This window comes from Corvus cornix, chromosome 1A (genome assembly GCF_000738735.6).
Source record: "Corvus cornix cornix isolate S_Up_H32 chromosome 1A, ASM73873v5, whole genome shotgun sequence".
Lineage (NCBI taxonomy): Eukaryota > Metazoa > Chordata > Aves > Passeriformes > Corvidae > Corvus > Corvus cornix.
The window spans coordinates 8,406,919-8,433,005 of NC_047057.1; the positions used below are offsets into that span (position 1 = coordinate 8,406,919).

The window sequence follows — 26,087 nt, forward strand, 5'->3', positions numbered from 1 at the left end:
CTGTATAGGAAAAAGTCTTCCCAAACACCCCTTGAGGCAAGACTGTGTACCTATTAAATTGAAAAGATGCTGAGGTATAGAGCTTGACTGCCTTGCCTGAGGCCACACATTTCTCTTGGGTTGAAATTGTGTGTACCTTTCCACCACTTGCTTTGCTACAAAACTTGTTGTGTAAGGCTGTAAGGGCTTGCAATCCTCACACAGCAATTTGAGAATTATAAAGAGAGGATTCACCCTGTGAGAACACAAACTTAGGGAAAAATGAATCTCCTGTAGGTACTGATATGTGAATTTTCCTTTTCTATTGTTAGGTTACTTTCCAGTGAAGGCATCTTTCCCCCTGCCCAGCAGCCATTCCCAGATTTCCCATGCCAGCACTTCTTGCTGACAGCCAAAGCCTGAACACTGAGCAGCAGCTCCAGCTTCTGCCTCTGTGTCTTTGCCCCAGCCCTTCCCTCGGCAGGCAGGGAAGGAGCCTGAGGCACCCACGCAGCCCACCCTGCTTGAGAATCAGATTTCAGACAAAAAAGCTTTGTCCTTGGGCACAGATATGAAAATCAGCTTGTTTGGGTATTTCTGACTCCTCTGGAGCTCCAGCTCTGGGTCACGTTGTGTTTGTAGGGAGCCAAGGAGTTGTGTAATGGCTGGAATATGTGGGGTTAGAAATGCAAGTGAGTGCATGTAAGCTCAGGTTGGTGGGGGAATTGCCCTTATTTGTATGCGTGCATTTGTTTGAATAGACCTGCTGCACCCTATCTCTTATCTAAATACAAAACAAGGCCCATAGCTTCTAGCAGCTCCCTTGTGCCTTCCCTCCTCCACTTGCCTTTCCCCAGCTGGAAGAAGAAAATAGAACTTTAATGCTGGGGAAATTGTTTTGAATTTGCCACACAAACCCTTTTGTACCATCTCAGGATAACTGAAGTGTACCTATTCAGTATGCTGAGCATCTCAGATGCCAGCTGAAGCCCAGGAATATTAATAAATAACACCATGTAGCAGCTTGGAGAGGAGCTCTAGAGAGAGGCAAGATTTGAGATTTTGCACTAATATTTGCTTTACTCACTGAATATGGTTTTAGCTTTCATAGTGTGAGCTCACATTTGGATTTTGTGCCCTTTTTGAAAATACATATCATAAATAAAAAGAAGCATCAAATGTTCCACAAGACCTTTCAAAGAAAAAATTCCATTTGGACTACTTCAGAATCAGAAATGTTTACATTTTGTAGGGTTATGATGATAGAGAATGAGTCTTTGAGAAATGTCTTAATTGTATGCTTGTGGGGTGGTTTTGGTTTTCATTTTTTTTTAGGAAAAATGTGACTATTTCAATAAGAACTCACAAAATCACAATCAAAGGAGAGTCTTCACTAACCTTAACAGGCACCAGATCATGCTGCTCTACAGCAGATCTTAATGGTCAAAGGCAGAGTATTTGTATGCCTCACTGTTACAGAAAGGTGCCAGTAATAACAATCCCATCAGGTGGATATAAAGTCATCCCTGCTGAGGTCTGTGCTTGGAGGCAGAGCCTGCATTGCCTTCTCCACCGACAAGATCTCAAGTACTCATGCTGAGCTACTGCTAGACAGCTGGCACATCAGCATAAAATCCACTGCAACCTGCAATTGTGTGCAAGAATTGGAGCAAATAGCTGTGTGATTTAGCTCGTGCTCCCATGGTTCAACTGCTGCTGGCACAGCTTCCAGCTGATTCAAAGCAAGCCCAGGTATGTGTACGTGACCTGCTCTTGGAGAACTCACAGGTAGATATGACCTGCTCCCTGCTCCTGATTATACAGCAGCCTCCAGGAGTCCTTGGGCACTCTGATGATTTACTTCTGTCTTTTCACCAAAGCTGCATTTTTTTTCTCTGTCCTAGGAGTTCATATATTTTATTCTTCTTGAACAGATCTGTCTTCTCCCATCCATGTATCCTGCTATTAAATTTATTAGCATTTCATTCTATTATTGTTCTGGGTTCTTTTCAGTTTGCTGGCATACAGACATGTCTTATTAAATCTTTCTCTCCAGATATTATTATCTCTGGTTGACTACCAATTTTTTTTGAGTGCATTATTGTCAAATGCATACATTAGTTTTCATTTTCCTTTCTTTGTGATTCTTTTTCTGTAAAAAAACAATGAGGAGTATAAAGACTTAACATGACTTTAATGCTTCATCCTATTAAAAAGTGCAATTGTTAATGTCTAAAATGCACCTTGCATAATCCTAAATGGTTATATGCATGAGATCTTAATTACAGAGAACTTTATTCCTTAATTAATGTATTCCAGACATCTGTAGTTTTGATGTATAAAAATCTTGCCATGGGTATATTTTTAAGTTACACATGCAAAAAAGAGATGAAGTTTTCTGGTACTTGTTAGCAATGTAAGAGGTAGCTGCTTGGCACTTTCAAATCTGATGCTGTTAATCATCACAGTACTTTGATCAGGCTTTTATATTTTTTTAAATACTTTGCAATCACACAGGCATCTAGTCAGAGAAATAATTTTACTGACATATATAGATGACCTAGGGTTCCAGACTTACAGACATTTAAAATGCAAAGGGGAGAAGCTACTGTGTGAAAGCACAAAAGGGGGAGGGGGGGATGTGTAAAAAACAGATCCTTTTTCTTTAACGTGAGCAAGTATAAAGTATATACAACTCGACTCTTTTTACCCTGATCCACTTAGGAGCATGCTGTTTAACGATGCAAAGTGATAATGTACTTAAATGGTTAATGCAAGGGTTGATCCTCCTCTAAAACTGCGCTGGGAACAAAAGCTGAAATGACTTTTGGAAAGGGAGGGACAGGAGGAATTCTGACCCTTCTCCTGGCGCTTTACAATGTGAAACCACAAATCAGTTGAGGAATCAGTGCACGGCACGTGGATTAAAACGCCTCCTAGAAGCAGCCGGTACTGTACATTGCCTAAACCCTCCCTGAACTTTCTCAGTGAATACAGCAGCCTGACAGCCCGGCTTCCCGCTGGGTGGATCCTGCAACTCCAGGAGGGAATGGCACTTCTTGTTTTTAATTAGCAAAGGTGAAAGGTGAATTAAAACTAGCTGTTTGGCAAGTCAGAGCAAGGGGCTGAGTTCTGAAGATCACCAAGGAGGAGGGTGCTTTCTCTTTTTTTCCTTTTTTTTTTTTTTCCCTCCCTCCTTCTCTGAATGAATTGCCTTGCAGGAGGGACTGAAAATACAGCTTCTTCCTGAATCCACTGGCAGAGTTACTAAAGACAGCTCAAGACACAACACTGCAGAGTAACGCCTTGGAATGTCCTCGCACTTTATAAACAATTGTCCTAGGGAGGGAATATTTTTACATGACATTTGCACAGCTTGACAAATGGCTAGCTGAGGCTGTGTGCTGCTCTGATGAACGTTGAATTTCCCACAGAGACACCCCACAAACTGACCAAAGAGAGAGATCTAGCTGCACTGGCAAAGTAGAAGTGGAAGTTGAAGCCTTAAAAACACCTCACCAAAACAACAAACAAACAGCAGCAGTTAAGTGAAGAGAGCAAGAAATTTATCTTGGGCAGGATGGCATCTGCCCAGCACCTTCTAATCCTGGCACTATATGGCTTGTTACTAGAGTTACCAGCTGGATGTCACACAGCAGATACGAGGCAACCAAGGTTACGTCTGTCACATAAAGGTAGGTCAGTGTGTCAGGTTTTTAAAGACTTTATGCTAATGCAAGTTCATTGACTTCGCTGAATGTATTGCATGGGATTAAATTATGGTCCTTTGATGGAGTAAAATGATCCTGTTCAGAAATCTTGTGAATTGTTTCTTTTTACTAAACTGCATCCTAGATTAAGTTTACTGAATTCTGGAAGACTTAAGGTACTTGCAGCGATGATTTTAGACTGCTGAAATATTCTTCTACCTGAAAGTGTGTTAGATTTGCATGTCATTCTCTCTTACTCTCCATGCTGTAAGAAGGCTGTCAGGTCTCTTAATAAGAGGCAAAGAACTGGAGAAGATAACCTGAAATTATTGCTGAATAAATGTGCATCATATAACCCTTGAACAATTAAATGTGTGTTTCACTTTTAGAATTCTGTCTGTCTACAAATGTAGCTGAGGCAAAAGGACTGAATTCCTGTGCAACCATATGATTCATTTTCTAAACAAGCAAGTGCCATCACACTATAATTAAAATGAGTAACTGCCAATGTAAGTCTGCTTGCAGTTTAACTGAGTTACCCAAAGAAAAAAATGTTATTTTTTCTGACATATTTATGTAGAATACTTATAACTTTTATTTTTGTTTAAAATTATTTAAGTCTCAGTTACCTGAAGCCTGAAGCACTCTTCCTTAGCTCCTTCAGTGTCCCTGTTCTTTTCTGGATTGCATGTGATTTAAACTCTTCCTTATTATTTGGGTTTAATCCTGCATATATAAAAAAATACCTGTGCATAGCCATGGCATTTCAGTTCTCTGCAGCAAGACATACATTTGTAGATTATACACTTAGACAGGTATGACAGATAATCATTACAAAAGGAGAAAAATATGTAATTGTGCAAGATAAACTGATGATTGGCCAGGATGTTTGGATATTACCTCTTATGCACAGATGAAAAGAAAATGCCTTTTTGCTGACATAGTTGGGAATGAGCAAATTCTAATTTACTCAAGAACATTTCGATGGCTATACAAGTGATAACTGCATCAGTGTGAAGTACATTAGAATACCTACTTTAAGAATGGCTAAGATTTAAGAATTAGTAGCAGCTAGAGCTCCATGAGTCTACAGCTTTACCCCAAACAAGGTTTAATTGTGTTTTATATAGCAAGCTAAATTACCAATTATAAGGAAGGGAGAAGCTGAATAGGCTAATTGGTCTGAATATCTTGCTAGAAAGCTATAAGAAATGGGGTTTGCTTTTACAGGGCAGTGAAATGTTCTAGAGAAAGAAGTATTTGTCATGGAAAGCTGTCTTGTAAGTAAAAAATTAATGGCTCTAAATGAAATAAATTATATGACCCCTTTTAACATATAAACCACTTTTTTTAACCTATGGTTTCAGAGTACAGTAGGAATGAGTGCCAAATGCTGATTGTATAATCCTTTAGTATCTCTTACTGTTGAAAATGTGCATTTGAATATTGATTTATTTCTAGATGTAACTACTAGGGCTATAGTTATTATTGGTATTTTTTTGTTTGTGATGGGGTAAGGGAGATGAGAAAAGCACAGTAAATGAGACAAATAGACCTAGCGTTATGTTGGTTCAGGACTTTAGCTTAGCTGGCTGTTTTGGCAAGCTCCCCACTATGGTACTGCAGCTATTAACTGCTTCTCTGCTCACTTGTAGTAGTAATTGCTTTCCAATGGTTGGAACCCGTGTACATTTCACTGCATACTGCTCCTCTTTTCAGCAGTGAGCCAGTAATTTGGCCACAACACATCATAACTCTGATATCTTCAAAGAGATCTTAAAACACCCATTTCTCACAGAGGACCAAACCTTCCCTGCTTGATGGCAGTTCCCTCAGATCCAATGACACAGAAAGATCTGTCCTCATAAATTCCCTACAATGGTCACACACATCACCATCTTATACTTCACCTTGTACAATACCCTGTTGCATTTTTGCCACTTAGGAAATGTGACTGATTTTACAAGCAGTGTTGCAGTCAGGGAGTGCCTGACCACATATCCCCAGCCAAGGGCTGGAAGTGGCATATCTGCCTGCCACCCTGGGAACAGCTACTGCAACCCTCCCAGCCAAAAGAATGTAGCGATCAAGCATGAAGACAATGAGCAAATGTCACTGCTGTCCTCACTAATCAAATAGGAACAGCAGGAGGGACCCTCATCTTAATTGCATCTGCTCCAGAGAAAGGCTGCTGTGGGTACCAGAGAGGTGTGGGGTAGTCACAAAGAGGTGGCCGTGCACCCCTCTGTAGAAAGTTGCTTCAGCCTGTCCTGTGAGTTGCTGTTGTGGTACTGATGATGAAGCCTATATGTGTAAATTTTCAGTGTGGAGTAGCTGTAGCTTCAGTTAAAAATTTCACTGCAAAGACCCTGAAACATGAAAGTCAGCAGGCCTGCTAACTACCTCCCTTTGGAACTGCAGATGTTGGTGGCTAACTGGGATTCAGGCCCTTGCAAGACAGGCTAGTGCTAGCTGGAAAATTAAAAGCTTCTGTGATGAGTATGATGAGGTTACGGACATCAGAAATTTTTTTGTTATGGAAGGATATTTAAAACTAGTCCATTTTAAAGTCTTGTTTCCTTAGAGTCAAGAGAAAGCTTCCACAAATTAGAAAGAGAGTCTCCTTTGATTTCTATAAATTCATAAATTATCTCTTTAAATTCCTTTTAAAGTGATGTGCGGTGAAAGTGAGTTAGTGGTCTGACAGTGAAAGGGAACCTTTTGCTCTCTCAGCAAACCAGACCTTCACCTGCAGTGCACACATGTCTCCAAACCCACAGCAACAAGACCAGGTCCTAACCCTTGCAGAGGGGGTCGCCTGATGGATAGGAATACCACAATCCCCCTGCCAATTAAGGGATATATTGTGCAACCCCTGTTTGACTCTACGGCCATTTTCTCTGCTTCAGTGGGAGTTAATGAGAGTCCTGCATTCATTAACTACTGGTAAACCTGTCAAGTCAATGCAAACGGTAATGGTGATTTTTGTTAAGGTAGATGATGGTCTTTATTCACAGTAAACCCAAATGTGAATTTTGACATTCCTCTATGAGATCGGAATTGATCCTATAACCACCTAGCAGTCATTTTATGGTTCTAACTTCATTTTTAGTAAGTTGAGATAGGTTTATATCCAGAACTTGAAGGTGTATTCCTCAAACCATCATCTTATGTCTATTAGAAAATGTATACTGCAGTTTATACCACTTGTGGTACTAGTGTTACAATTGCACTAAAGGTTAGTGCTTGAAGATGACCAACTAAGATCTATGTACTCCAACAGCTTCATGTAGATTTGTAGAGATAAAAATGTGTCATATCTTGATTAATATTACAGAGAAATAGATTTCTACATTATTAAGTTATAGGTTGACAACTTCATTTAAAAATCATTAGCTCATTTTACATACAGTACATACTCTGGCTAATGAGGTGTTAATGGAAGCCAAGCTTCAACCCCTCTTCTTTATAGGCTGCTGGTTAAATTCTTTCCCAGTATCCCACAGTTTGAGTTCTCGCAATGGGAAGTATATAATTAAGGTGAAATCAGCACACACTGCGTGCTAAAAAGAAACTATTTACATTACAGATTGAAATGGATTGGGTTTCCAGAGGACAGGAGGGATATATTTATATAAGGCTAACAAGGCTACACTAGAAGCATGTGGGCCTGAAAGGCCCATGAAGGATGTAATTGTATAATTCAAGCATTATTCATGGTTTGCTTTGTATTTCTAATTGGTTTTGGATTCTTTTCTTTTCCTAGTTCATGAATATGGTAAAGAACAAAGGTAATATAGTATGAAAATGAGATATTGAGCCTTTAGAGCGGTCTGTACAATTCTGTTGCATCAATGGGGTCTGCTTTATGTGCAGCAATTTGCACATCTTGAGGGATCTATTTTCTGTTTTACCCACTACATTCTATTGAGTGACTTGAGGGATTTTGGCATTGCCTGACCTCAGGTTGTGTAGCTATGTACTGGACACTGCTCTTATCTATCAGAAGTGTGGTTAAGAAGCAGTTGCGCCTGCCTTACCCATTGAAGTATATTTCTTTTACCTGTTGTTGGAACTGCTTGCAACTTTCTACACTAGAGTCAAGCTGCAGCAGGCAGAAGGAGCAGACTGAACTTAGAAGGAAATCATCTGGGTTAAAAAATGTATTCTCCAAGCACAAATATTTCAAATAATAGCATACTGCTAAGGAAGGGAGAGTGGAAATATTGCAGACAAAAGCTGATACTCTCCATGTTCATAGTCAGATTTTAATACGAAAAATGTGTAATATAAAACATTTAATGTAGAAGAGTTTAGGTTTTTTAGGGCTGACTAATCATCTTTGAGGGCTGCTGAGGTCTGTTACAGCAGAAAAAATGTTTCATTGCCATTTTCAGGAACCAGACGTTCAGTGCACCTACTTTAACTTTCCTGATATTTGCAATTTAGAATTTATTGTAATAAAGATCAAGAGTTCCACCATGCTTATCCATGATACCTTACTCTGTTTTCTAGCTAGAGGGCAGTAAAGTTTACTCAGGGGCTAACAACTACATTGAATAACAAAAATGTGGGGAATGTTTAGACAGTAATTTCCAAATTGTAATGTCGACAAATATATTTAATACGAGTATAATATTTTCAATTAGTAATCACGTGGCCACATAAATCGTGGCTAATTAATGACCAGCCACATAACCCATAACTGAGTCATGGCTGAGTCAATTTCATATGTGAAAATGTTTACTATTTTTAACAGCTTTCATTCATTTTGAATGACTAGGAAAGACCAGTTTTCCTAACAAAGCAAATTGAAATCCAATAAAGATGTTAATTCATCCTAGATGTAAATCACCTTGACTTTGTACCAGGATAAGGAATTGACTTGTGGTCTTTGCTCTACTTATAGTCCAGAGAAGTCTATGTCCAAAAAAAATAGATGATACTGTATATGTATAAACACACACACACATATATATATATGTATATGTATCTGTAAAATGTGTGTGTATATACATAACAGATTGAAGTTTTGATATTTCTTACATTGAAATAAAGAGCAGTAAAATTCCAAGCGTTTAGGAGCTAATGGCCTTTATTATGGCTCCACATCTAAATGTGCTGGGATATAAGGGCTGATAACCAGAATTATGAGTGTTTGGGAAAAAAAAGTGATGAGTAATGTTTTATAATTCTCAAGGCCCCATAGAGCTCAAGGTCAGCTTAAAAATATCTTAGGAAAAGATGCGCAAGTATCTCTAGGCCACTTAGGAGGCAGAGAGGAGAGCTTTTGCTTCTCCCACTGGACAGGCAACTGATTGTCTACCAACAGTTAGGACAAGATTTAGGTTTATTATTCACCCATATCACTAGGGGTGACTGCTAGGAAGCTCAGGAGTGCTTACGAGTAATCCTGGTGTGACTTGCTCACTGACACAGGAATTTTTTGGCAGAGAATTCATGCTAGTTCCTTTCATAACTGCATTTTGTTGACAAAGGCTGCTGTAAGTCTTGCTGTAGCAGAGCTCTGAAGTGATAAGCACCACCACCGGGGATGCAAGGAGCAAACAGTTTGCAGCCTGACATCAATCACTTTCCTGCTCTTGCTTTAAAGAACTAAGTACCATCTGAAGGTGCAAGACCAGAATATCCTGCATGTTGCTGCTTCTCTGCAGTTAACTCCCTGCTTTCAAAGTGATAACACCATCTGCTATTTTAAACTCTTCATCAGATATCGTACTCACCATTATTTCACTGAAAGCAAGTGTTATATTTTACTTAAATGAAAACAGGATTAATGCTCTTTACGTGATTTAAGGGATGGTGTGCAAGGGTGAGCATCCGTGTCAGGCCTTTTGATAAACTTCTGGTCAACAAATATCCTAAAATGTGCAATAGAAATATTACATATTATTAAAATTGCTGCCCTGGTTTTCCTGGTTTTCTTCATGTAGCCAGGCAAATATGACGAATTTATAACATGCAGACAGTGTTAATTGCAAAAATCATAATTTCTTGAAGAAATTCATAGCCTGCAGGGATAAAGATAATAATCTTTGTTTTACAGGGGAAAATAAAGCCCTCTTGAGCACACTATTTAAAATGTTTTGTGTTGGTTAGTTAATGTTTAGCATTTATTTAAATCAGTTAAGGATTCAGAATTAAACATGAAAGAACATGTTGAAAGAGAAAAAGATTGAAAATATTGCATTATAAAAAATAAGTAGTATCCTTTAGCCATAATTTCAAACTCCTCTTAAGAAAGGACTTAAATGATTTTGAGGAAACAATATTTGAGAAGTTTTTTAAATAAACTCCATCTTTAAATTGGTGAAAAATTTAAATTGTCACCATCAATTTGATTTAAATTGTCACCATTCAGTTTGAGGAACTGAATCTACTGAGTCTACTGTATACATTAAAACAAAGGAAACCATCAGGATTCTCTCAGAACACAGTTTTAAAACCAATGTGTTTATCTCACATTGACAAATTCCATTTTTTCCCTTGATCTTGGTTCTTCTGATCACCCTCAAGGCTAAAAATTCTTATTTTGGAAGAGAGATTTCTCCTTCTTAACAACTTCAATTGAAAGCTGACTTCAATGTGCTTCTCCTCTAAGCATCTTCTGTTAGTTTAAGCTATAAATTGATATGCTTTCACTCATCCCTTTGGCAAACTGTTTTATAGCAGTCTAAAGACTGTTTTTTTTCCCTTTCAAAAAAATGTAAAGCAGGAATGTATCATTATGTATCCAGTTTTTTCTTACCCTGTGATGATTTTCATGCCTGTAAAAATCACCGAAGCAAAAGTATTTTAAGATAAATTTTGTTTGTTTTTTTTCATTTTTTAAGACACAATATTACAGATACAAGGAGTGGTTTCTCTGGTTTGTCTCAGGGTTTCTTGGTGACATTTTGATGCTAGATCTCTTCAAAGGGTTTGTGAACTGCGGCACATTACAATCAAGCATCCAAATACACTGCTTAGCTGCAGTGCTCTTGGTGAACGTATAATCTTAGTAGTGAATCTTTTGTTCCTCTTCTAAGTCTCCTCAATCTTATTTTACCTGCAATTTGGAGGGCCTCCAGAATATAATGGCATGTCAAAGGTTCCTTTTACAGTTTCTGTGCAAGTATATACAGGAGGTCTGCAACCACAAAGTTGTCAGGGGGATGGCTGCCAAACATCTTGGCCCTGACATGACACCCAGCCTCTGTGTGTAGCCAATAGCTGCAAAACTTGAGTAACTCATGTAGCTGAGAAATAATTTTTGATGAAATAGAAGTTGAATCTCATTTTTAAATTACTTTTTATTAGTCTCAGGTGAAAGCAGAGAATTGGCAGTTGTTTGTTGTGTCTTGCTACCCTGTCTCGCTAGAGTACTTGGTGTGCTTTATTGCCTCTTCTGTCAACCAGAATCTGCTCGACTCTTATTAAAAGTCAACAAGAGTCTTCCAGTTACATATAATGATCTAAGATTTGTTCCTGAATGCAGTGCTGTGTTTCAGACTGAAACTTCCTTTGCCCTGTGGAAGTGCCAACCTTTGACCTCATAAACTCCACAATATCAGAATCAATTCTGTGTACCAGGAAGCAGCAACGCTCCACCATGTTGTCTTTGCTTTCCACAGAAAAACACAGCGCCATAGCACTTTTTGTAACTCACCTGCCCGTTACTGATTGGCACCTGGTACTTAGACCTCCAGTATCAAGGAATGGGTTAAAAACTGGTTTTTTAAACTTCTGCATGTTAAAAAGTCAACACAAAAGAAATTCTGTAACGATCCAATGGCAAAGACTAGTTTGCCGTAGACTTGCAACATTCACAAATTATATTACCTTTCTTGGTTGAATTTTCATATCAGAAACCTAATTGTGAAGGAAACTTTCCAGTCAAGGAAGATTATATGAGAAGCATGAGACTTGTCTGCTTTGTGGGATCTATTACAATATAGTTCAAAGGATCTTTATGAATATATAATGTCAAAATTCACAAAAATAATTAAAGGCCAAAAATTTCATTAATGAAAAATAAAAAAAGCCCCAGACTCAACCAAAAAATGTCTACTAGCCAAAAATAGAGAGACAAATATATCACTGACAGCTTTTCATATCTCTTTGGCCTGAGCAAAAGATGTTCATTATTTATAAGAATTTGATGACAGGTAATATACAGTACTCTTCAGACTGTGATTTGGCAGGAACAGATACAAAAAAAAGTTGTTTATGATCCTTGTGAAATCATGTTGCTAGTGTTTTTACTTCATCAGTAATGAAGAATTTAGGGGTTTAGGAGATTTGCTTGTTCAGCATTTGCAGTTTTCATTCTCTTTCTATTTTTTTTTAAATCCCCAAAAATCCCCCAAAATACAAAAAAAAAAATACCCATATTTACATATGAATATAGAAGATTCTCAACACATGCTAGATCCCTCTAGCATGATGGTGAGTCTTTCTCCCCCCCAAAATAATTCTCTAAACTAAGGGACCAATGCTGGGAAGATAGGCATTCAGTGAAAGAAGATTTAACTCCTCTTAACATCCTTAATATATCTGTTCTCTACTTCTTCTGTGTTTATTTTCATCTAAAGGATTCCTGACTTCACACTGTGAAGCAATTGAAGCTTCTGTGGGGAGTCAGACAATGGGATTTTTACTGTTGCTAAGTTCGCTTTATAAGCTTTTTCTTCCAACACATTTGTTTAATAGGCCTAGTAAATGGTGAATGAAGCTGTAAATATATGTTTTATTTGTTGATGTGCAATAAACATCACAAGGATGTTGGTCTTTTCTTATTCTGATCTTCCTGACACTGGTGAAAGGAAGTTGTACAAAATGAATGAGAAGGGCCTTAAACTGATTGCAGAAAACAACAGTCCCCACATACCTAAGGGTTGGTACCTTGTTTCTCTTTTAACAGATGGTTTCTCCCAGCAGTGTTACTAAAACTTAATAATAGCAAAATAATAGGTTTCTTGATGTGAGGGAATTATTCCAGATAGCACTATTCACTGGGGTCATTGCTGAAGGTCATTTTTCATCCAGAGAGGTAAAGGTTTGCAAGTGTTGGTCAATTCCATGAGCTCCTGCAACTCTTTACTTATGATTAAGCTAAGTGCTCTCCTGTGGGTGTGTGGTAAAAGCCAAGAGTAAAGGAAAATAAACCCATTCCTTTATATATTAAATATTTCATCTCGGTTGATTGAGAATGGTATGATGCAAAGCTTGAAAATATGTGCTGTCTGGGAGCCCAGAAAGACGTAAGCTGTCTTAGAGATCTTGTTCTTATTAATGTTGTTGCTGAGAAAACATCTTGTCTTTATGTGCCTGTGTTTACACACTAAGTAAGTCATTATTCTCTCTCCTCTGCTTATCTTAGGCATGGCCATGTCCTCCTGCATATTTTCAGGTTACACAAACATCTGGGATAGCAGTCATTTCTAAACACACTACTGAGAAGGTGTTAAAGTATTCAGCAGGTTCAGCACTTATTATAGCTCATAACCAGGCTGTAAACAGGCCCAAGCACTTTACTGATTCCATAGTATTCCTTGTTGAGTGACTGCAGCTTCTATGGTTTAACACTCTAGCACTGCAGTGGGTTATTTCATTTCTAGAAGACTTCAATTCTTGTAAATAAAATGCTTCACATTTAGAAGACAAAGTTACAGTAAAGAATGTTCTTCCAACAACAGCTCTGAATATGGTCCTTAAGTTCTGCTGCTAAATATATGAAAGCTTTATTACAATACCAGAACAATTAGTAAAAAAATAGAACAGAGGCCTTATTTCACTAAGTACTCCCATAAACTTTTGTGACTAAAAAGTTGACAGGATATTCCTTGCTCCTGACCTTATTCTCTGAAAGAGGTGATCCATTTGGTCATTGCATTTCACCTGGAGGTGTATTTCTGTCTCTCTTGAGTTTAGAGGGAGAGTAACAGTCAGCTTAAACCAGAGTCCTCACATTTCAATAAAGGTGGTTAAGATGGACTTGGGATGAATGTCTGATGATAGGTCTAGCATGCTAAACATGCAAGGATAAAACCCTTTGGCTAAGAATGACTTACTGCAGAGTTTACAAGCTGCAGCACTATTGCCTTGATAAAGTATAAGTGAAGATATTATTACTAAGTAGTGTGTCTTTGATCTAATAATGGTCTGGAAGAAGAGGATGGAGGCATAGTCATTTGAGCAGTGACCTGAGCAGTGTAAGTGGCTCCCAGAGCTGCTGGACACAACTATCTCTAGACCACAGTAATGACTGTTGTGCTCTGCACCTGCTTCCATGCACAATATGCTGATTTAGATTAAGCATGACATGCTTAGGTTAAGCAGCTTTCAGAACAGTTTAAACCTAATTGATGTACTATTGCATTGAAATAGGTAAGCCACTCACAGATGCCTGCCATAGCTACTCCTTGGCAAAGAAGCAGTAAAAAAAAGGTTAGATACAAGCTGCATAAGTTATTTCCACTGCCCACAAAGCGGCCTTAAAACTGCACCCTAAAACTTTGGTTCTACAAATATTTGATGATCTTGTGTGTGTACTTTTAATTAGACAAATTTATTATTTGATTAAAAGTTAAATGAGGGTTTATTTGCAAGATCAAAATCTAAGGCATAAATTCTTTGAAGCAGTCCCTGTAGTGTGATTGATTAAAATCAGTCATGACAAAAGTTATTCTATTTTGCCTATACCGCAGGCATTACAAAGCAACTTGAAACTTTGAAAATTTTGATTTATGTGCAAAATTTCACTTTCCATTTTATTCTATGGTTAAAAACTTATGGAAAGTTCTGAGAACTACAACTTACTGGCATCTTTTGTCATAAGGAAAAGGGTACTTCCAGAAGATGCTTCTTTGAGTCTTTTATAGAGCGCTGTGTGTAGGTGCACGTCATTTAGAATTGTGAATAAATTTCACAAGTGCTATATGTGGTCTCTGTAATTTTCTTAACATGGAATGACCCCTTACTTTCTTAGGAAATGTAACAAATTACTTCATAATATCAGGTTAATGGATTTTTTTTTATTTTGTGGTTTCACGTTTACTGCTGTAATGTGTTGGCACTAAAATCCTTGAGCTGTAAAATTAGATGTCTGGGCTGTTGAAAACTCCTCGTACTTTTAATTTAAAAGTAAAATAAAAACTAAAACTTACAGCATGGAGATTTGAAAATAATAATAACTGTTGTTTATACATTCTTGTGAAACAGCTCCTGAAGTGTGCTGTGAATTTGATAGCAGCATAGAAATACTTTACCTTGGGATTGCTGAAAGGTAACAGAGATCTTGACATGAACTGATATCTGATACCATTGCCTGGGAGTGTTGCAGGACCCATGGGGAATATCTGAGAGTTAAACTTTTCATGTCTTAGCATGTTTTATACTTTAAATGGTGTATACTATAAATTAGCATGCAGAAAAAAGGTTTCTAATCTATGATGAAAAGGTGCTTCAGAGTTTTTCTGAATTAGTCATACATTATATGCAGCACTGTAGCCCTGCTTCAGCCTTGTTGGAGTGGTTTGGCCTCTGCATTCAGCTGTTCATAACATGGTGGTAAGTTTCTATAGGTGTTGATTTCTGTGAAAATTTTGTCTTTGGTTTTGCTTTATAAGTGTTTGGTCCTCGAGTCTGTAAGGTCTGCTCTTGCCAGACATTGTAATGTTGATGGCAGAGGTTAGCTATTACAGCATCCACCTCAGCCCCATAATTATGGTTGCAAATGCATTACAGTAGCACAGGGTGAGAATGTGTTTCTGTCGGCATCTTGGACTCCTGCAGTTGGTTTCACAGGGACTGTGATACTGCTTATTCACCAAAGAATTGCTTACAGACTTTGAAAAATGCATTTGAGAGCACTAGAGGGTGGAGGTAGATCCATAATTGGATTTGAAAACCTTCCTGACCTTAACACTGTTGATTGGACAAGATTTGCTTTTAACCAATCAGTTCCTAACCTAAGCATTTACTGATTTTTAACCTTCATGAAGACTTCACACCTGCTGAAAATGTAGAAGATGAACCCAAATAAAGACCTCACAACTGCTGGCTGGAATCTATTTTGGAAGGTGAAATCCAGAGATCTCATATGATGCTGATAGAAGTTATAGTACCCATGAAACTTGCCTTTAAACCAAATCTTTTTATAATTAAATTATTTCTTTTAAGAAAGACAAGATCTTTTATTTACTTGAGAGGTTTTTTTGCTGGGTTTATTGGATTACCAATAATGTGCTAATAATCTATTAGATTTGAGAAATCTGGATTCATCTAAAATTTTACTAAAAACTTTCAGGAAGCTCCTGGGATGCTCTACTATTTAAGTCTTGCTAAATGTCATAATTTCCTTCCCAAATAGAACTTACAGGTGAGAATAAAACTTCTTTCCAACTACCTACTGTTTTACCTCATGAGACTGAAATACCTTTGACTATTGTGAAACTGGCAATAAGGAGTAGGAATGAAGATATGCCTCAATAGCAGGCTATCATTAAAGAAGATAAACTTGGAAAATGAAAGATGTTTTCTAGACTCCTATATCCTTATATCATATGTCCTTTGTTTTTCTTCTGTTCTTTCCTCTACTCCTCTACTGAAGTAGTCTGAGATGTTCTTTTCTTTATTACTAGCTTCTTTATTATCTTCACTTCTTAATAAATCCATAAGTAACAATCCAAAGTCATACTCACCTTTCCTCATCCCTAATGTTTTCCTGCTGCAGATATAAGGGTATCCCAGGCACTAAGGTCTCCCTTATAGCAACTATGTCCCTCTCATGTAACCTTCAACAGTATTTCTTCAACTCTTTTTATTCATTAAACACTTATTTGGCTCCCTAGGTGGGCCAAAAGTATCAGAGGTATGATTGTTTCTGCATGTGATGTTGACCAGTTAGTTTGCATGTGCTAATTGACCAGCTAATTGGCCTGCTAACTGCATTACTTGTATAATGATTTTGTTCTCCTTTTTTAAGGGACTTACAGAGTATTTCTATTTCTTAGCTGCTGACTTTCAGGAAACTTGGAAAAACTTAATGTTTTTTAGACAGCCGGTACTCCCCACCCTTTTCCCACAAAATTTAAAATTGATCAGTGGGACCTCATGTGTCATAGGGAACATGGATTGTGTCACCAATTATCAGAGTGTTCCAGAACACCTGACTTTCTAGGGCAATTAGATTTGTTTGCATCACAAGAAAATCAAATAATTTTTACTATGATAAATCATTCTTCTCTTTTGCTCCTTCCAAACTGATAATTCTGTAGAGAAGTCAGATAACTACTGTCATTTCAGTGGCAACATAATTATCTTTTCCAATAGTTCCTATGGAAATTTCAGTCTCCTGTGTTGCAGGTAGCTGTTCCTAGGAAATCCAGATGATACCCAAGCATGATTTAGCCTGAAGGTATTTTCTTATTTCATGAGTTAAAGGCACTAAATATGCGTTCTTAAGAGAATTAAAATTAATGAAAACAAGACATTTTGTTCTGAAGCTTTTGTCCTCGAAGAATAATTGGAGACAGTGCAATAAATGAGTACTTGGAAGATATTTTCTGTGCTAATCCTTGCTTTCAGATGGGTTAGAATTATTATCCTAGCTCTTCCCTCCAAGATTTTCACATGCTTTTATTCTCAGGGGAGTCTTGGAGATGTACATACATGTGGAGCTTTCTGGAGCACAAACATTAAAGCAAGAAGCCAAGGAATGATGAAAGTATCCCAGATCAATATAGTGCTAAAGGAAAAGAACATCTGGAAATAAAGACCACATAAGGTCTATATGACTGGAAGATGAAAGAGTCCTCACTAGGTAAACATTTGGGCTGGAAGTTTTAGAAAAGACCATATAGCTGGGGTAGTGAGACAGGTAGTGAGACCAAGCTAAATTCAACCCACTATATCAGTATCAGCAAGCTTTACCAAAAGACTTGTTAACACGAAAATTTCAAGAAAAAAAGCTGATCAGGCTAGTGGCTGAAAAGCGTGTAGGCAAGCTAGATAAAAAATAAAATCTATGTGTACCTGAGCACATTCTACTTTAGGAGTAATAACAAAAAAACATCCTCTATTTACTTTGTATTATCTTAGATGGTGTCATTCTCAGCTCAGAGTGATAAACTAGTAATAAATTGTTATATGCTTTGCTAACAAGCAGGTTTTTTTATCAGTAACCTCTAAAGTTTTTAAGTGCAACATTTTATTTAAAGTGCTTTGAGATACTAAGTTAGACAAATTAACCTTTTTCCTTTTACTGATTGTGCTGTAAATGCATTCCAAAAATTCTAGTGAGCTGATGAAATCAAATTTTTCCTTAAGCTGCTGCCATTTATTCTTTTGTAATGTTTATCTAGATACTGTTAATTAACTTCAATTTTACAGGTAGTTTAGGAATGTTAAAACAAGCCTTGTCCTATCTCAATCGTCAGAAACAGCAGGAACACTTTGAAAGAGTAAATGGTTGTTGTCTTTCAATTTTAGTCTTCACAATAATGCTTAGTTTTGTTCACAGATGAGTATTTAATTCAGAAATTCCATATGAACTTAGTGATGACTACCATATTAATAAATCGAGATACAAAACTTTTCTTTGAAGTCCTGCATTTTGAAATTCTAGATCTTTAAGAATAAGTAATAGTTTTTTTAAAATTATAGTGTTCAGCATTGCAAAAAATTCTTGGAAACAATATTTTTTTGATATTTCAAATATTGGAAAAAATGGACAGTAAATTGAATGAGCTTTGCACCTATTTCTGGAAATATTACATGCTTTTTTGGAAGGTCTTATCTGCCATTATAAGAGCTCCCAAGTTTGACAAAATTCATTTTTTTGGTGAAGTCAATAAGTATTGAAAACAATACATTATCATTGACTTGAAATGATCCTTTTCTTTAGGACAGAGGTTTATCATCATTACTTGAAACAAGCACATGTTGAAAAGGTATTTGACTAAATTATTGTGGTGAAGAACAACTTTAAACAAATGTTCAGTTGATCATTTATTCTAAAGTAGCATTGGTGACATGGATCCTCCTGTAGACAACTTACCTGGTTTGGGTTTTGAGTACACATTCTTCAGATTTGACATTAGCTTTCCAAATGCAGGGCTCAGGAACAGAGTTACCAATGGTTTAACCAATCACATGGCATCAAAGTGCACATTTACAGCCTGCTGAAAATATAAATTAAACTAACTTCACAGAATCATTGTTAATTTTAGGCCAAAATTACTTGATTCAGAGGCATTCATGCTAACTTGTCACCTCATCAAAACTTGGTCACGTATCAAATCCCCCTCGGCTTATGTTCATGACTGGTTCTCTTCTGATGGCCTCAATGGGCTGTTTCTTTCTTTGGAAAAGGTTTCTGCTTAATGCAAAAAAAAAAAAAAAAAGACCAAGACCCCTTCTGGTTTTGTAGTGGAGTTTTTAAAATTCATTTTCCTAAATCTTCAAGGTCCAGAAATAAGTATGATTAGTATCATGTGTTCGTGCAGCTTCCAGCTAGTAATACAAGGATTTAAGTCAACTTTAAATTATGTCAGTCCTTTTATTTTTGGTATAAGTTTCACTTTTGGTTTTAACTATCTTCTGAAATGTCATATCTTTAGGTTAATTTTTCTTTCTTGGCTTTTTTTTTTTTTTTTTTTTTGGTAAATATTATTCCTCCTCTAAGAGAACTAAATTTAATTCTGTTTTGATCACTATTACTTAACGTCTCAAATATAAATATTTTTTCTATTTTTGACTAAAACTTCCTTTTATATATTCCAAAACAAAATATTCCAAGAAGGAATCGTTTAACATGCAGAATAGAACTTCTTTAGATGTTTTACTATGCCAGGTAATTAGTTCACAAAAGAGATATGTTTTAATGTAATACCATTGTTTTCTGCAACATCACTGATCTCAGCCAAGAACATTCTCTCCAGTAGAAGTAGTACCATACCTTTGTGGCTCTCTCTGTGTTCTCTACAGACATAAATTTAAAAAATAAATTCACTTCTCATATTTTAGAATGCACATACTTTGTTTCCACAATTGTATTAAATATAGGTTCTTGTTTATATACCCTGGAAGTATTTCTACCTATCCTTTTGTGGTGTATGCCCCTTCCTCGATTTAGGGAGGTCTGGATGAAGAAAAGCTTAGAGATTTTTATAAAAAGTGGAGTTTCTGTACTGTCTCGTTTTTTTGAAGTTGAAAAAAAGAAATGAAAATACAGAAGTTAACAGTTAAATTTTCAACTCAGGGTAGAGGATTTAGTTGTGCCAGGGGAGGTTTAGATTGGATATTAGGAAAAGATTCTACACAGAAAGGGTTGTCAAGCACTGAATTAGGCTGCCTTGGAAAGTGTGTAGATGGAGTGTTTAGGGACATGGTTTAGGGGTGGGTTGGCAGTGGTGGGTTAATAGTTGGACTCAAGGATCTTAGGGGTCTTTTCCAACCGAAATGATTCTATGATTCTATATTTTGTGATGTTTGAAAAGACACAGACCCACTGTTTCTTTTAACTCTGTCAGTCTGGTCCTAAACCCTATCAGGAAATTGAGTGTTTTCTGCAGGAGAGAAGAGAATAGATTTTTTTTTCTCTTGGTAGACAATTTGAGTGCAGGTCTTAAGGTTGTTTTTCCCCTCTTTTGCTTGTTTGGTTTTTTCTTTCTTTTTTTTTTTTTTTTTCTTTTTTCTAAGAAGCACTGGAAAATGGCAGAAACTAGAGGCAGATTTCATGCTCCTCTTGGCATAAAATGGTCAGATACCTGTCTATTATATCCTTCTATCCTGATATTGTATCCAAAAAAACCAGAATTAAACTGACAACAACTTTTAGTATAAAAATAAATATTCGTCTATTCCCCATTTTTCTCCTTCTCCTTTGTGGTGCTGACACTATAACTTTAATTTAACAAAGTCCTGCTAAGGTACTCCCTGGAAATGGGCTTTAACTGCCTTCCTTTGACACTTTTTTATTTACAACATTTTCTGTGGTGCTCAGGTTGTTATAGAAAATTGGAAACTGTGTTGTGTTCTGTAGCCTGTACTGATGTCTGGAATATCAGTAACTCCTGGGAGTACTCCTAAACCATGCACTTGTTTTAGGGTTACTTTTAGTTTTGTGGAGCTGGACTTGAATGAGGATTGACAACAGCAATATGAAAAGATGCATCAAATTGTCACTCAGCTGCAGAAGACATCAAAAACTCTGGTATGCATTTCAGACCAGCAGCAGTTGTAATGCTATTGACTTAATTAGATAAGGAGAAACCTCTACAAATTTTTTGGAAAATTGCCTATTATTTAAAACATTTAATCTGAGAGTAGAACATGTTCGTTGGCTGTGGAATTATCTAACTTTTGGCTTTCAAAGCTGTCACTTTGCCTCACTTTTTTTATTTGCTACTTTACACTTCCACTGGAACCTGGAATAAGTCTAAAGAATTTTAGTAGCAGTGAGTTGTGTGTTAACTCTGAATTCGTAGTTAAAATGATTCAACTTTTAGTCTAAGAAAATCTCAATCTGCAATAAATTCTTGGGTAAAATGTATATGGCTAAGTTACTAGACTATATTTCTGATCTAGTGTTCAGGCTATCCAGAGTTTAATAACAGATGAAACTTTCTTCTGTTCCTGGATAATCTGGAAAGAGAGAGACATAATTGAACAGAACAGAAGATCATTCATGACTACTGAATAAGTGGCATGGTTTTGTTTTCCCAAGCTGAGCATTTCTAAATTGAATATTGTTTTGTGTTTGGTGTCTGTGTTAAAAGAATAGATTCTCTTGGTTAAGGATTTTTTAGTGATGATTTATGATATAAGATTATGTGGAATTTGTTCTGAGCTGTTGAAATCAGTGCATAATGAGTTCAGAAATATCTAATGAATAATGCATTGTATTCTATGCATTTTTAAGATTAACTTGTCTCTCAGATGTTGGTCAAATAGTTCTAGAAAAATATTCTGTAGGAAAAGGGGAAGAGAAAGGACAAGACCTTCCTACTTAAATATACATCCCATTTGTATTAATTATTGTATGCGTTAAGGCCAATCTTGAACAAGATTTGAGCTATATATCACATGAGGAAGCTCAAGTTCAGCATATCCTCAGAACATGTGTTTGGGACTTCTGTGAGCATATCCTCTGACGTTTTAGTGCTTCAGTTGGCTGAGTCTCTTGTGATCTTTTCCAAATTTTGAGGCAGCTTGTGCGTTTGGAAGCTGAATTAGTTTTGTTTTCACTGCATCCTCACTGCAAAATCAGGACAGAACTAGTTCACATACCACAGACCAAGCTGGGCTTTTCACTTCACTTGCAGTACTCCTAAACTTAGCCCAAGGTTTCTCATGTGAAAGAGAACTTAGGAAAAGCCCACATTAACACTCTAGTGAAGATGCGTGAAGTGTGTTCCTTTCAAATATTACTAATTCTTATATTATTATATATTATTCTTATATCCTTATATATCTTATAGAAATATTATTATTCTTTCTTTCTGTTTATAGTTAATTTATCATCTTGGAGGTGTTAGAAACATGCTGGTGAATTTGTACTGTTTAGGAAGTTAAGCTGATTTTAGGCATTGGTGGTTACTAATCATATTCAGTAGAATATTCCATTTTGATTCATAAAATAGTATGATTAAGTAATTTTTCTGGATTTTTATGAATCCACACCCAGTTTCTGGTTGTTTATGATTCTGCAGCCCATTTGAACTGTTCCTGTCGTGATTTGTTCTTAAGACTCTATGGCTGGACCTATAAGAGAAAAGTAATATTCTGTGAGCACCCTCTGAAAAGATTTCAATGGGGCAGGTGAAAGGAAAGGGAGAAAGCAATTCCATTATGTCTCTTTTCCATGCCCTTAAAAAAAAGCAAACCAAAAAATGCCAAAGCAACCACCTCTAAAAAACCACAGATTAATGTGTTGAAATTGGGTAAGGCTGTGCTGCTGTGACACATTTCCTCTGGCACGATTTCATAATAATGCCTCATCAGGCCTGCCCTTACTGCCATCATCCACGTGCTACAACCAGAATGATGGGGGATACTTTATGCACATGTTGTGAGAATCTGTAGTGTTCTCATTATTTGTAGGGTCCAAGTCAACACAGTAGAAAGTCAGAGAGGAGAAAATAAAAGTTTAATCTAAACTGATAAATCAATATCTGCCCAATCTTGACCTGGGTTAGCTGTATTTTTAAATGCTGTTCCATGTTGCAGTTACAGACACATATCCACTGAAGAAATGGGTGGTCTTCCTATTCTTTCAGATCCTCAATCAGTGGAACAGCTGGGTTATTTTCCTCATTAGGACACTCTTAATCTAACAGAAATGCTGATTATCATACTGTGAGATCACAATCCTACATCTGAGGTGGAAAGGTGACATCTGAGATACCTGCAGAAAAGGTCTTGTGTCTGAAAACTTGTTGCTTTTTCCAGGTGTTTTGGCATAAGAAGGTGTAGCCTCTTTGTTTTTCCTTACCTACATTTTGGGAAAATCACAACCAGACTTCACAAATAAAACATAAGAAGTGACTGACTTGTTTTAAAACCAGTTGTTAGCAAAGATTCACATAAGCCACACACCAAAATGATTACTTTGTTGAAATGAAAACCAAAACAAAAAACAACAATATTGTAGGATATTAAATATTTAGATAGTTTATCTAAATATCTCTGCTATTTCCCTTGTTCCTTGTTTTTACCCCTGTATTTATAACTAGGATCAGAAATGGAAGTATAGCAATATTCTTAAGGAAGATACAGAATTACAAAAAAATCCCTCAGATATGATTTTCTTTGTATATTCATTCCATCTTAAATAAGGCAAATAATTCTGAATTGCTAACACTGCTAGTTATGTACTTGGCAATACAGCTTGAGGTAAGCAATTTTAGGACAAATTGACTATTTGGAACTTCTGGAGTGGAAACCAATGCTGCCTTTCCACATCAATAGTTGGTCATCTCAGGCTGACTTACATAAGCCCCTTGAAAAGAGATTTGAACTGAGGAATTATGTTGCATTAATTTATATTATGGTTTGATAGGATTTGACACAACTTTAAATGCCAATTCTCACTTGGCATGATAAATACAAGTTTTCAAAATGTCTTTTTTTTCTTTTTTTAAGCTGCTTCACATTTGTAAAGGAGATGTGGGTTTCTCTTTACTTGAAATATTGTCATATTACATCCTGAGTTGGAAGGGACCCATAAGGATCAATAAGTCCAACTCCTGGCCCTGCACAGGACACCTCCAGAATCACATCCTGTGCCTGTGTCCAAACCCTTCTTAACTCTGTCAGGCTTGGTGCTGTGACCGCTTCCTTAGGGAGCCTGTTCCAGTGCCCAACCACCCTCTGGGGGAACCTCTGGGTTCCTAACATCCAACCTAAACCTCCCCTGGCTCAGTTTCATGCCATTTCCTTGGGTCCTGTCACTGGGCACAAGAGAAGAGATCAGTGTCTGCCCCTGCACTTCCCCTCATGAGGAAGCTCCAGACCAGGGTGAGGTCTCTCCTCAACCTTCTCCAGGCTGAACAAGTTACTCCAAACACCCTTGTATGGCTTTCCCTGTAGACCTTTCACCATCTTCATAACCCTCCTTTGGATGCCCTATAATAGCTTTATGTCCTCACATTGTGGTGCCAAACCTGCACACAGACTCGAGGTGAGGCTGGACTAGTGCAGAGCAGAGCAGGACGATCCCCTCACTCAACTGACTGTGCCTGATGCACCCCAGGACGTGGTTGGGTCCTCCTGGCTGCCAGGGCACTGCTGGCTCATGGTCAACCTGCCATGTTCTACTTATTAGTAGTGGTAGTAGTATTTCAAACAATATCAATAGCTGCAGAAATTGTCCAGTCTGATCCCAGATAGATGGAATGTAGATTAAATGGATTGTGTGTATGTTTATGTATCTGTGCCTTTTTTCTCCTTGTGAATACACAGCTCAGGCCACGGAAAATAACAACAACAAAGTAGATTGCATGAATTTTTTACATATAGTCTTGAGAATGCAATATCCTTGCTCAAATGAAAATACACATTTTGTTATAAGTTAATATGGCTTCTTGTTCAAAGAAACAATAAGAATAAATATAGGTATAAGATAATGTCATAGAAACCATTCTCACTTTTCACATTATGTGAATGATCTTTATAGATTAAGTCTATATGCTGCAAAGATCCTGACTTGAGTACCTTGCAATGTTTTTGACTTAAATAAATATATTGGCCAATGCTTTCTGTTAAATATTATATTTTGAAAATTGTTATTTTGCTACTTATAAAGAATCATAGCTGTTTTCCTGTTCTTCCCAGTAAGCAGCTTTATAAATTGCTTATTTATTTTTGGACTATATTAAGAGGTGTAAAACTCTGTGATAAGTAATACTTATATAGCTAAATACAGTATTTCAATACCATACCTCAGTGTTCAAAAAAGGCTTCCTTTTCCTTTTAATACCTCTTGAAGTTCTAAAGCCAGATTCCCTTATCCTGTGGGACTGTCTGAAAAATAGATGACCTGTTACAATATGAAGGTTAGCATATCTTAGCCAAGTAACCTTTATAGTTCACCCTGTAGGAAGAGGCATTAACTTTCTCTTCCCATCAGTAAATCCAGACTTTCAAAAGATGCTGGAAGCCACTCTGTGACTTAAGCAATAATTTTGTCTTCAAGACTTCAGTTTTGAGTAGCCTGCAAGACACTAAAATCTTGCACAGAGTGTAACAATTGCTGCTCACTACTTGTAATTGAGAAGCAGAGATCCCTGGTGCTTCAGCTTACTAGAGAGGAGATTCGTGGAGTATAGCCAGTTTTGTGGATTATTAATTAAGTAAAGGATAGAGTTTTCTACTTCACTATGGATAAGTTAGACAGTTTATCATTCTCACAGATCCAAAAAACCACATCTGTCCACATCTTGTGGAACAATATTTTTTTCACCCTATATATTTCAATAACATATGCCTTTCACCAGCAGGAATTCTTGTTATTCACCTGCAGTCATCAGTAGCTGAACACATTCAGAGAGAACATAATGTTCACAGTTAAAAAAGACTATTCAGTTTATTTTTCTCCTACTCAGCCTATTCAGTTGACTAGATGAATTCTTACAATAGTAATTCCAATTTCTGCAGCCTCCAGCACAGCCATCCAGAAGTGGGATGGATCATCAGAGCAGAAAACGTTGATATTTGGAATTTGTGTTGATGATTGCAAAACCTGGTTTGCAGCATCAATTGTTTCAATAAGAGTATGTCTTGCCTCAACCTGTACACCTTGAAATGGTAGATTGTAAAAAGGTGTTTGGGCAAGTGTGCAATAATAATCCCTGAGTAAATTTGGTCCACACCTGGCCATTACTGTACTGTTTC

At 37.0% G+C, this 26,087-nt stretch overlaps 1 protein-coding gene across 1 annotated transcript in view; it reads left to right on the forward strand.

The window, feature by feature from the left end:
• The first annotated feature begins 2,833 nt into the window (after nucleotides 1-2,833).
• Nucleotides 2,834-26,087, forward strand: part of SEMA3E (semaphorin 3E) — a 133,020-nt gene continuing 109,766 nt past the window's right edge. Inside the window, exon 1 of the mRNA XM_010395684.4 lies at nucleotides 2,834-3,674. Within this exon, the coding sequence (XP_010393986.1) occupies nucleotides 3,560-3,674 (115 nt within the window). The 5' untranslated portion in view covers nucleotides 2,834-3,559. The remainder of the gene's footprint in view (nucleotides 3,675-26,087) is intronic.